This window comes from Nerophis ophidion, linkage group LG09, assembly GCF_033978795.1.
Source record: "Nerophis ophidion isolate RoL-2023_Sa linkage group LG09, RoL_Noph_v1.0, whole genome shotgun sequence".
Taxonomy (NCBI): Eukaryota; Metazoa; Chordata; class Actinopteri; order Syngnathiformes; family Syngnathidae; genus Nerophis; species Nerophis ophidion.
In genome coordinates, this window is record NC_084619.1 from 64,562,247 (window position 1) to 64,575,572 (window position 13,326).

A 13,326-nucleotide genomic window follows, 5' to 3' on the forward strand; every position below is an offset into this window, starting at 1 on the left:
TTTATGAGGAAAAAAGATGGCATATTGTGAGAAAAAGACTGCTTTTAGGTAACAAAATAAATTAAAATATTTTTTTTTGTTGGTAATTCTTTTTTAATCCTCATTATTTACTTCAAGTTATTACAGTGTGTCTCTATATGCATTTTTATTTTGTATTTAATACATTTTGGCCATTTGAATTTCTGACAAACACTTGTTATTATGTATGTTCACCAGAGGGGGGAGCTCTTCAAATTTTTACACACACAAACAAAAAGAAATATTGCGATAAAAGTCGGAATTTTAAATGACAAAGGTCACCATTTTGCATTAAAAACGTATAACTTTACATAAAAAAGTCATAATTGTACAAAAAAAAATATTGCAATATTACAGAAACAGAAAGAATATGAGAAATTGTACCCAATTTTATGAGGAAACAAGTCGACACAGTGAGAAAAAGACTGCTTTTAGGTAACAAAAAAAATAAAAATGAGATGTTTTGTTGGTAATTGTTTTTTAATCCTCATTATTTACTTCAAATTATTACAGTGTCTTTATATACATATTTATTTTGTATTTTTTTTAAATACATTTTGGCCATTTCAATTTCTTACAAACACTTGTTATTTCGTATGTTGACCAGAGGGGGAGCACTTTTAAAAGCGACACACCTTTTTGGGATCACCCTATTTTTTATATATTTCACCAGCAGGGGTGCAAATGAGACATTCTCTATCAGACGCACTGGTTTTCTGTATTTATGTCCTCATATGGAAGCTACTTTACCTTGTTGATGTCTCAAGAAGGGGAGAACTACATGAACACACACACACACTTCTCCCTCCCTTCTCCGCTGAGTGGAGGCCGATAGCCCGAGCCACTAATACTGATCCAGAGTCAGATTGTCAGTGTCAATTACTTGTCAGCTCGGGCCCTGAAAAGCTCAGCGCGCTCCATCGATCCATCGCCTTCGCCGTGACACTCGCCCGGATTTGAGTATCGATAAGCCCCGGCGCGGCGCATCCTCACACAGATCCGCAGGCCTTGAGGGTACCCCTGCTCTCCGTCCAAACCCGGGGAACCGTATTGATCGGAGTACCGGAGCGGTATTTCTCTCGCCTGCGAGGTTAATCCAGGGCTTCGGAAAGTTTTACGGCTGTTGATGCGAGCGCGGCTTTAATGATGGATCTGAACATCCCGACTTTTATACGCCATCAAGTTACAACCGGTGACATTTTTGTTTTTTTTTAAACATACAACATAAATCAAAGGAGGTATTTTTTTTTTCTTTTTAGGTAAAATAATTGCCGGGATTGCGGGCGACGCTCCTTGTTGTGAACGTACAATGATGGAAGTGTTTTAGGCTGCCTTGTTTAATCTTTCTTCAGCCATTTAGTTTACAAAGAAGCCGGGACCCCCCTGGCAGTCGTCTGCAATAAGAGTAAACGCTCCGCCGACTTCCTCTTTTTAATGATCACAGGGTTATCAGATCTTCATGTTGACACCCTCTCCATTGAATATTCATCCTGCTGGTGTTTTTGCCCATTAATTTTTGATTGCTTCTTTGCTTTAACACTTTTAAAGAGTGGGAAAACATTTACCGCCAAAGACTGATGCCGTCACCCCGGATGTGGGATTGTGCGCTATCAAAACAGTTCTTGTTTTTGTTTCCGCCACGCGTGCCAAGAATTTTGGAGTACATCAATATGTGGCCTCAAATTATGGAGCAGACTGAGAACTCAAACAATGGACAAATATATTACTCTACATTCCGGACCATAGGGGGCACCGGATTATGAGGCGTGCTGCTGATGAATGATTTGTTTTTGATCTTGTTTCATATATTTATATATATATATACACTATATTGCCAAAAGTATTTGGTGTTCTATCGGGTTCAAGTCAGGACTCTGTGCAGGCCAGTCAAGTTCATCCACACCAGACTCTGACATCCGTGTCTTTATGGACCTTGCTTTGTGCAATGGTGCACAGTCATATTGGAAGAGGAAGCGGCCCGCTCCAAACTGTTCCCACAAGGTTGGGAGCATGGAATTGTCCAAAAAGTGTTTTGGTATCCTGGAGCATTCAAAGTTCCTTTCACTGGAACTAAGGGGCCAAGCTCAACTCCTGAAACCACATCCCATTCCTAACTCATAGGGTTCAATATGATGTGGGTCCATCTTTTGCAGCTAATACAGCTTCAACTCTTCTGGGAAGGCTGTCCACAAGGTTGCGGAGTGTGTTTATAGGAATTTTCCACCGTTCTTCCAAAAGTGCATTGGTGAGGTCACACACTGATGTTGGTGGAGAAGGCCTGGCTGTCAGTCTCCGTTCTAATTCATCCCAAAGGAGTTCTATCGTGTTCATGTCAGGACTCTGTGCAGGCCAGTCAAGTTCACTCACACCAGACTCTGTCGTCCGCGTCTTTATGGACGTTTCTTTGTGCACTGGTGCACAGTCATGTTAGAAGAGGAAGGGGCCCGCTCCAAACTGTTCCCACAAGGTTGGGAGCATGGAATTGTCCAAAAAGTGTTTTGGTATCCTGGAACATTTAAAGTTCCTTTCACTGGAACTAAGGGGCCAAGCCCAACTCTGTCTCCGTTTTAATTCATCCCCAAGGTGTTCTATCGAGTTCATGTCAGGACTCTGTGCAGGCCAGTCAAGTTCATCTACACCAGGCTCTGTTTTTATGGACCTTGCTTTGTGCACTGGTGCACAGTCATGTTAGAAGAGGAAGGGGCCCGCTCCAAACTGTTCCCACAAGGTTGGGAGCATGGAATTGTCCAAAATGTTTTGGTATCCTGGAGCATTCAAAGTTGTTTTCACTGGCAATATGGGGCTAAACCCACCTCCTGAAACCCAATCTTATAGGGTTCAATATGATGTGGGTCCATCTTTTGCAGCTAATACAGCTTCAACTCTTCTGGGAATGCTGTCCACAAGGTTGCGGAGTGTGTTTATAGAAATTTTCCAACGTTCTTCCAAAAGCGCATTGGTGAAGTCACACACTGATGTTGGTGGAGAAGGCCTGGCTCTTAGTCTCCGTTGTAATTCATCCCAAAGGTGTTCTATCGGGTTCATGTCAGGACTCTGTGCAGGCCAGTCAAGTTCATCTACACCAGGCTCTGTCTTTATGGACCTTGCTTTGTGCACTGGTGCACAGTCATGTTAGAAGAGGAAGGGGCCCGCTCCAAACTGTTCCCTCAAGGTTGGGAGCATGGAATTGTCCAAAAAGTGTTTTGGTATCCTGGAGTATTCAAAGTTCATTTAACTGGAACTAAGGGACCAAGCCCAACTCCTGAAATCGCATCCCATTTCTAACCCATAGAGTTCAATATGATGTGGGTCCACCTTTTTCAGCTTCGACTCTTCTGGGAAGGCTGTCCACAAGGTTGTGGAATTTTCCACCATTCTTCCAAAAGTGCATTGGTGAGGTCACACACCGATGTTGGTGGAGAAGGCCTGTCTCTAGTCTCCGTTCTAATTCATCCCAAAGGAGTTCTATCGGGTTCATGTCAGGACTCTGTGCAGGCCAGTCAAGTTCATCCACACCAGACTCTGTCATCTGTGTCTTTATGGACCTTGCTTTGTGCACTGGTGCACAGTCATGTTAGAAGAGGAAGGGGCCCGCTCCAAACTGTTTCCACAAGGTTGGGAGCATAGAATTGTTCAAAAAGTGTTTTGGTATCCTGGAACATTTAAAGCTCCTTTCACTGGAACTAAGGGGCCAAGCCCAACTCTGTCTCCGTTTTAATTCATCCCAAATGTGTTCTATCGAGTTCATGTCAGGACTCTGTGCAGGCCAGTCAAGTTCATCTATACCAGGCTCTAGTTTTTATGGACCTTGCTTTGTGCACTGGTGCACTGTCATGTTAGAAGAGGAAGGGGCCCGCTCCAAACTGTTCCCACAAGGTTGGGAGCATGGAATTGTCCAAAATGTTTTGGTATCCTGGAGCATTCAAAGTTGCTTTCACTGGCAATATGGGGCTAAACCCACTTCCTGAAACCCAATCTTATAGGGTTCAATATGATGTGGGTCCATCTTTTGCAGCTATTACAGCTTTAACTCTTCTGGGAAGGCTGTCCACAAGGTTGCGGAGTGTGTTTATAGAAATTTTCCAACGTTCTTCCAAAAGCGCATTGGTGAGGTCACACACTGATGTTGGTGGAGAAGGCCTGGCTCTCAATCTCCGTTGTAATTCATCCCAAAGGTGTTCTATCAGGTTCATGTCAAGACTCTGTGCAGGCCAGTCAAGTTCATCCACACCAGGCTCTGTCTTTATGGACCTTGCTTTGTGCACTGGTGCACAGTCATGCTAGAAGAGGAAGGGGCCAGCTCCAAACTGTTCCCTCAAGGTTGGGAGCATGGAATTGTCCAAAAAGTGTTTTGGTATCCTGGAGTATTCAAAGTTCATTTAACTGGAACTAAGGGACCAAGCCCAACTCCTGAAATCGCATCCCATTTCCAACCCATAGAGTTCAATATGATGTGGGTCCACCTTTTTCAGCTTCGACTCTTCTGGGAAGGCTGTCCACAAGGTTGTGGAATTTTCCACCATTCTTCCAAAAGTGCATTGGTGAGGTCACACACCGATGTTGGTGGAGAAGGCCTGGCTTTCAGTCTGCGTTTTAATTCATCCCAAAGGTGTTCAATCGAGTTCATGTCAGGACTCTGTGCAGGCCAGTCAAGTTTATCCACACCAGACTCTGTCATCCGTGTCTTTATGGACCTTGCTTTGTGCACCGGTGCACTGTCATGTTAGAAGAGGAAGGGGCCCGCTCCAAACTGTTCCCATAAGGTTGGGAGCATGGAATTGTCCAAAAAGTGTTTTGGTATCCTGGAGCATTTAAAGTTCCTTTAACTGGAACTAAGGGGCCAAGCCCAACTCCTGAAACCCCATCCCATTCTTAACCCATCGGGTGGAATATGATGTGGGTTCATCTGTTGCAGCTAATACAGCTTCAATTCCTCTGGGAAGGCTGTCCACAAGGTTGCGGAGTGTGTTTATCGGAATTTTCCAACGTTCTTCCAAAAGCGCATTGGTGAGATCACACATTGATGTTGGTGGAGAAGGCCTGGCTCTCAGTCTCGGTTGTAATTCATCCCAAAGGTGTTCTATCGAGTTCATGTAAGGACTCTGTGCAGGCCAGTCAAGTTCATCTACACCAGGCTCTGTTTTTATGGACCTTACTTTGTGTACTGGTGCACAGTCATGTTAGAAGAGGAAGGGGCCCGCTCCAAACTGTTCCCACAAGGTTGGGAGCATGGAATTGTCCAAAAAGTGTTTTGGTATCCTGGAACATTTAAAGTTCCTTTCACTGGAACTAAGGGGGCAAGCCCAACTCTGTCTCCGTTTTAATTCATCCCCAAGGTGTTCTATCGAGTTCATGTCAGGACTCTGTGCAGGCCAGTCAAGTTCATCTACACCAGGCTCTGTTTTTATGGACCTTGCTTTGTGCACTGGTGCACAGTCATGTTAGAAGAGGAAGGAGCCCTCTCCAAACTGTTCCCACAAGGTTGGGAGCATGGAATTGTCCACAATGTTTTGGTATCATGGAACAGTGGTCCCCAACCACCGGGCCGCGGCTCGATTGGTACAGGACCGCAGAATAATTTTTTATATTTTTATTTCTTTTTTAAATTAAATCCATGTAAAAAACACACTTACAATTAGTGCACCAACCCAAAAAAACTCCCTTTTTCATGACAAAGAAAAACAAAAACCCATTCATGGATGACTTACTGTTAGACTCGGCCCTCTAATGGCACTCTTGACTGCGGTGTGGCCCCCAATGAAAAGAAGTTTGACACCCCAGCTCTAAGCCATCCGCGCACCAAACCTTGTTAGCTGTGTGTTTATAGCTGACAAAGCACATTAGTGTAATATCTCACAGTATTTCCACTTAATAATTCATTATTCTTGCCAGTGGCTGCTGAACCATTTATTTTAACGAGGGCCGTCAAAAATAACGAGTTTATTCGTGCAATCGACCGCATTCTCATGTTTCTACGCAGATTAATCCCACGTTTTCATTTGACTGTGCATACCTTCAGCACGGTATGGGGAGGAGACCCTGCCCCAAGTGGAGGACTTCAAGTACCTAGGAGTCTTGTTCACGAGTGAGGGAGGAGTGCACAAATAGGTCCGTGCGGCGTTTTCAGTAATGCAGACGCTGTGTCGATCCGTTGTGGTGAAGAAGGAGCTGAGCCGGAAGCCAAAGCTCTCAATTTACCGGCCGATCTACGTTCCCATCCTCACCTATGGTCCTGAGCTTTGGGTCATGACCGAAAGGACAAGATCATGGTTTGAAGAGCGAGACGGGGTGTGCCGGGACCGGCTCCACGACCGGCAAAAGGTGCGTGGATGGCCCAGCTGGGCCCAAATGAGTTTCCTCTGCCGGGTGGCAGGTCTCTCCCTTAAAGATCCGGGAGGCACTCAAAGTAAAGCCGCAGCTCCTCCACATGGAGAGGAGCCAGATGAGGTGGTTCGGGCATCTGGTCAGGATGCCACTCGGACGCCTCCGTAGGGAGGTGTTTAAGCCACGTCGGAAGACCCAGGACACTTTGGAAAGACTATGTCTCCCGGCTGGCCTGGGAACGCCTCGGGATCCCCCAGGAGGTGCTGGACGATGTGGCTGGGGAGAGGGAAGTCTGGGCTTCCCTGCTTAGGCTGCTGCCCCCGTGACATGACCTCGGATAAGCAGAAGAAGTTGGATGGACCTTCATTACGGATTGTTACACGGTCACACGATCGGCGAAAGGTAAGTAGATGGCCCAGCTGGGCCCGAATGAGTTTCCTCTGCCGGGTGGCAGGTCTCTCCCTTAAAGCTCCGGGAGGCACTCAAAGTAAAGCCGCAGCTTCTCCACATGGAGAGGAGCCAGATGAGGTGGTTTGGGCATCTGCTCAGGAAGCGTTTAGGGCACGTCGGAAGACCCATGACACTTTGGAAAGACTATGTCTCCCGGCTGGCCTGGGAACGCCTCGGGATCCCCCAGGAGGTGCTGGACGATGTGGCTGGGGAGAGGGAAGTCTGGGCTTCCCTGCTTAGGCTGCTGCCCCCGCGACCCGACCTCGGATAAGCAGCAGAAGAAGATGGATGGACCTTCAGCACGGATTGTTACACGGTCAGTGGTCAGAGTAAAGAGACTCCGACTCACAGGCAAGTTTCACTCCAAAATTGCCCCAGACTGGACTTTACCTGTAGCTAAAACTTTTTCCAAGTTTTGAGCAAAAACAATCCAAGTACAACATTTAAGGAGTCACCAGGGGTTTTTCCTTGGCTGAAAATGAGGCAGAGGTGGTACAATCCTGACCGTGCGCCAGAATTTTAACGCAAAAAATGTTATCCATCCATCCGTCTTCTTCCACTTATCCGAGGTCGGGTCGCAGGGAAGCCCGGACTTCCCCCTCCCCAGCCACTTCGTCCAACTCTTCCCGGGGGATCCCGAGGCGTTCCCAAGCCAGCCGGGAGACATAGTCTTCCCGACGTGTCCTGGGTCTTCCGACGTGCCCTGAACACCTCCCTAGGGAGGCATTAGGGTGGCATCCTGAGCAGATGCCCAAACCACCACATCTGGCTCCTCTCCATGTGGAGGAACAACAGCTTTACCCTTGAGTTCTTCCCGGATGACAGAGCTTCTCACCCGACCTTTAAGGGAGAGACCCGCCACCCAGCGGAGGAAACTCATTTGGGCCGCTTGTACCCGTGTGAGAAGGGCTCGCATTTTCGGGTTCTTTGGACCACCAGTGTGAGACAGAAAAGGCTCGGCTGTCATTGAGAACGATTATTTATTTTGCAGTAAATCTTCTTTTCTTGCTCTTATGCTTCTCAGCACTCGCCTCTAGTGACAGTCGCGCTCTCCCGTTTGCTTTTCAGCCTCCCGCGTCTCGCTCTCGCTCGTGCTCGGGTTCTCTCTCAATCGTCAACTCCAACTTCTCCCACCACGTCCTTCTCGGCTGCTGCCCTTCTGTAGAGTGACAGTTGATCAGACAGTTGGGCCCAGCTGGGCTATCCACGCAACTTTCGCCGCTCGTGGAGCCTCGCTGCAGGGCTGCAGGCCACGCTTCCTCATGCCGTGATCTTGTCTTTTCGGTCATAACCCAGAGCTCATGACCACAGGTGAGGATGGGAATTTAGATGGACCAGTAAATTGAGAGCTTTGCCTTCCGGCTCAGCTCCTTCTTCACCACAATGGATCGACACAGGGTCCGCGTTACTGACGACGACGCACTGATCCACCTGTCGATCTCACCATCCACTCTACCCTCACTCGTGAACAAAACTCCGAGGTACTGGAACTCCTCCACTTGGGGAAAGATCTCCTCCACAACCCGGAGATGGCTCTCAATTTATCAATGTTTATTTATATAGCTCTAAATCACAAGTGTCTCAAAGGGCTGCACAAGCCACAATGACAACCTCGGTTCGGATCCTACATCAGGGCAAGGAAAAACTCAACCCAGTGGGATGACGGTGAGCAACCTTGGAGAGGACTGCAGATGTGGGTGACAGCCTCCCCTCGAGGGGAGACCGGTACAATGGATGTTTGAGTGGGTCTAGCATAATATTTTGAAAGTCCAGTCCATAGTGGATCGAACATAATATTGTGAGTCCAGTCCATAGTGGATCTAACATAATAGTGTGAGAGTCCAGTCCATGGTGGATCTAACATAATAGTGTGAGAGTCCAGTCCATAGTGGATCTAACATTATAGTGTGAGAGTCCAGTCCATAGTGGATCTAACATAATAGTGAGAGTCCAGTCCATAGTGGATCTAACATAATAGTGTGAGAGTCCTGTCCATAGTGGATCTAACATAATAGTGTGAGAGTCCAGTCCATAGTGGATCTAACATAACAGTGAGAGTCCAGTCCATAGTGGATTTAACATAATAGTGTGAGAGTCCAGTCCATAGTGGATCTAACATAATAGTGAGAGTCCAGTCCATAGTGGATCTAACATAATAGTGGGAGAGTCCAGTCCATAGTGGATCTAACATAATAGTGTGAGTCCAGTCCATAGTGGATTCAACATAATAGAATGAGAGTCCAGTCCATAGTGGATCTAACGTAATAGTGGATCTAACGTAATATTGAGAGTCCAGTCCATAGTGGTTCTAACATAATAGTGCGAGTCCAGACCATAGTGGATTTAACATAATAGAGTGAGAGTCCAGTCCATAGTGGATCTAACATAATAGTGTGGGAGTCCAGTCCATAGTGGATCTAACGTAATACTGAGAGTCCAGTCCGTAGTCGATCTAACATAATAGTGTGAGAGTCCAGTCCATAGTGGATCTAACATAATAGTGAGAGTCCAGTCCATAGTGGATCTAACATAATAGTGAGAGTCCAGTCCACAGTGGATCTAACATAATAGTGAGAGTCCAGTCCATAGTGGATCTAACAAAATAGTATGAGAGTCCAGTCCATAGTGGCGAGTAGTCCACCCCGGGTCGCGACTCTGGACAGCCAGCACTTCATCCATGGCCACTGGACCTGTGCCCAGGGGGGGGCAGATCAACTGGTTTAAAAAGGGGGTCTATTTACAGGCTAGTGTATACAAATGAGTTTTAAGATGGTGCTTAAATGATTATACGCTTCTCCGGGCGAGAACCATGGACTCGGACTTGGAGGTGCTGATTCTCCTTCCGGTCGCTTCACACTCGGCTGCGAACCGATCCAGCGAGAGCTGAAAATCCTGGCCAGATGAAGCCATCAGGACCACATCATCTGCCAAAAGCAGAGACCTAATCCTGCGGCCGCCAAACCGGATCCCCTCAACGCCTTGACTGCGCCTAGAAATTCTGTCCAGAAAATTTCCGACCAGAATGGGTGACAAAGGGCAGCCTTGGCGGAGTCCAACCCTCACTGGAAACGTGTCCGACTTACCACCGGCAATGCGGACTAAGCTCTGGCACTGATCATACAGGGAGCGGACCTCCACAATAAGACAGTCTGATACCTCGTACTCTCTGAGCACTCCCCACAGGACTTCCCGAGGGACACGGTCCAATGCCTTCTCCAAGTAGTCTGGTTTGGCAAGCTCCCATGCAGACCTCCAGGACCCTGCCGAGACTATAGAGCCGGTGCACAGTCCCTCGACCAGGACCAAAACCAAACTGTTCCTCCTGGATCCCAGGTTGGACTATCCGGCGTAGCCTCCTCTCCAGTACACCTGAATGTTCATTTATTCCTCTTTTTATTTTGATTGTTTTATTCCCCAAAAAGTCCCACTCTCCGTGGTGAGTTTGAGGCCGGGCGAAGGATGGCGGTGCAGGTGGTGGGGGGGGGTTATTGTACCTTTCCAGAAAAAAAAAAGATAAGACATCAAAGTAGTTCCTGAGACAACATTTGCAAGAGTTGCACGTCCGCCTCCTCAGGGATGTATTCCTCTTTTGTTTGCCAGATCCCGCTCCTCATCCCCTGCCATCGAGTGGTCTCCAGCAGCGGCCGGAGCGGACCCTACATGGGCGGCCGGGGCGACCACCTCAAACAATGGCTGCTGGCCCACGAGAGGCGGGCCCAGGAGGACGCACCCAGGTGGGATTATTCCACTTAAATACATTCTTCTATTCTTACAATAAAGATGCTGCGTTGTTAATGTTAAATAGGAAATATTCCACTTCAATTCCTTGTTTCAATCTTAGAATAGACATGCTGCATTGTTAATATGAATTATTCCACTTGAGAATAGACATGCTGCATTGTTTATATGAGATATTCCATTTAAATTACTTGTTTCAATCTTAGAATAGACATGCTGCATTGTTAATATGAATTATTCCACTTCAGAATAGACATGCTGCATTGTTAATATGAGATATTCCACTTAAATGACTTGTTTCAATCTTAGAATAGACATGCTGCATTGTTAATATGAATTATTCCACTTGAGAATAGAGATGCTGCATTGTTAATATGAGATATTCCACTTTAATTACTTGTTTCAATCTTAGAATAGACATGCTGCATTGTTAATATGAATTATTCCACGTTAGATTAGAGATGCTGCATTGTTAATATGAGATATTCCACTTCAATTCCTTGTTTCAATCTTAGAATAGACATGCTGCATTGTTAATATGAATTATTCCACTTCAGAATAGACATGCTGCATTGTTAATATGAATTATTCCACTTAAATTACTTGTTTCAATCTTAGAATAGACATGCTGCATTGTTAATATGAATTATTCCACGTTAGATTAGAGATGCTGCATTGTTAATATGAGATATTCCACTTAAATTACTTGTTTCAATCTTAGAATAGACATGCTGCATTGTTAATATGAATTATTCCACTTTAGAATAGCGATGCGTAGTTAAAATTAAATATTCCACTTAAATTCTTTGTGTTCTAATCTTAGAATAGAGATGCTGCTTAGTTAATATGCAATATTCCACTTAAATTATTTGTTTCAATCTTAGAATAGAGATGCTGCATAGTTAATGTAAGTATTCCACTTAAATTCCTTGTTTTAATCTAAGAATAGAGATCCTGCATAGTTAATATGAAATATTCCACTTAAATTCCCTGATTCAATCTTAGAATAGAGATGCTGCATTGTTAATATGTAATATTCCACTTAAATTCCTTGTGTTAATCTAAGAATAGATATGCTGCATAGTTAATATGAATTACTCCACTTTAGAATAGACATGCTGCATAGTTAATATGAAATATTCCACTCGAATTCATTCTTTCAATCTAAGAACAGAGATGCTGAAATATTCCACTTAAATTCATTGTGTTCTTATCCAAGAATAGGGATGTTGCATAGTTAAAATTAAACATTCCACTTGTTTTCATCTTAGAATAGAGATGCTGCATAGTTAATGTGAAATATTCCACTTAAATTCCTTGTTTTAATCTAAGAATAGACATGCTCCCTAGTTAATATGAGATATTCCACTTACATTCATTGTTCTAATCTAAGAATAGAGATGCTGGACAGTTAATATGAAATATTCCACTTGTTTCAATCTTAGAATAGAGACACTGCATAGCTAATATGAGATATTCCACTTAAATTCGCTGTGTTCTCATCTAAGATAGAGATGCTGCATAATTAATGTTAAATATTCCACTTAAAATTACTGTATTAATCTGAGAATAGAGATGCTGCATTGTTAATGTGAAATATTCCACTTAAATTCCTTGTGTTAGTATAAGAAGAGATATGCTGCATAATTAATATGAATTACTCCACTTTAGAATAGACATGCTGCATAGTTAATATGAAATATTCCACTTGAATTCATTCTTTCAATCTAAGAACAGAGATGCTGAAATATTCCACTTAAATTCCTAGGGCTTCACGGTGGCAGAGGGGTTAGTGCGTCTGCCTCACAATACGAAGGTCCTGCAGTCCTGGGTTCAAATCCAGGCTCGGGATCTTTCTGTGTGGAGTTTGCATGTTCTCCCCGTGAATGCGTGGGTTCCCTCCGGGTACTCCGGCTTCCTCCCACTTCCAAAGACATGCACCTGGGGATAGGTTGATTGGCAACACTAAATTGGCCCTAGTGTGTGAATGTGAGTGTGAATGTTGTCTGTCTATCTGTGTTGGCCCTGCGATGAGGTGGCGACTTGTCCAGGGTGTACCCCGCCTTCCGCCCGATTGTAGCTGAGATAGGCGCCAGCGCCCCCCGCGACCCCGAAAGGGAATAAGCGGTAGAAAATGGATGGATGGATGGATGTTCTTACCTAAGAATAGGGATGCTGCATAGTTAAAATGAAATATTCCACTTGTTTTAATCTCAGAATAGAGATGCTGCATAGTTAATGTGAAATATTCCACTTAAATTACTTGTTTTAATCTAAGAATAGACATGCTCCATAGTTAATATGAGCTATTCCACTTACATTCATTGTTCTTCTTTAAGAATAGAGATGCTGCACAGTTAATATGAAATATTCCACTTGTTTCAATCTTAGAATAGAGACACTGCATAGTTAATAGGAGATATTCCACTTAAATGTATTGTTTCAATTATAAAATAGACATGCTGCATGGCTAATATGAAATATTCCACTTAAATTCACTGTGTTTTCATGTAAGATAGAGATGCTGCATACTTAATGTTAAATATTCCACTTAAAATTAATGTGTTAATCTAAGAATAGAGATGCTGCATTGTTAATGTAAAATATTCCACTTAAATGCATTGTTCTAATCCTAAAATAAAGATGCTGCATTGTTAATATGAGATATTCCACTTAAGTTCATTGTTTCAATCTAAGAATAGAGATGCTGCATAATTAATATGAGATATTCCACTTACATTCATTGTTCTAATCTAAGAATAGAGATGCTGCACAGTTAATATGAAATATTCCACT

At 44.4% G+C, this 13,326-nt stretch overlaps 1 protein-coding gene across 6 annotated transcripts in view; it reads left to right on the forward strand.

Annotated features, from left to right (window-relative positions):
- The window catches only part of mgmt (O-6-methylguanine-DNA methyltransferase), a 222,670-nt gene that overhangs the window by 121,621 nt on the left and 87,723 nt on the right, over positions 1-13,326 (forward strand). For all 6 annotated transcript variants that reach the window (XM_061911575.1, XM_061911574.1, XM_061911570.1 and 3 more), the window contains exon 5: positions 10,393-10,526. In XM_061911575.1, the coding sequence (XP_061767559.1) occupies positions 10,393-10,526 (134 nt within the window). The remainder of the gene's footprint in view (positions 1-10,392; positions 10,527-13,326) is intronic.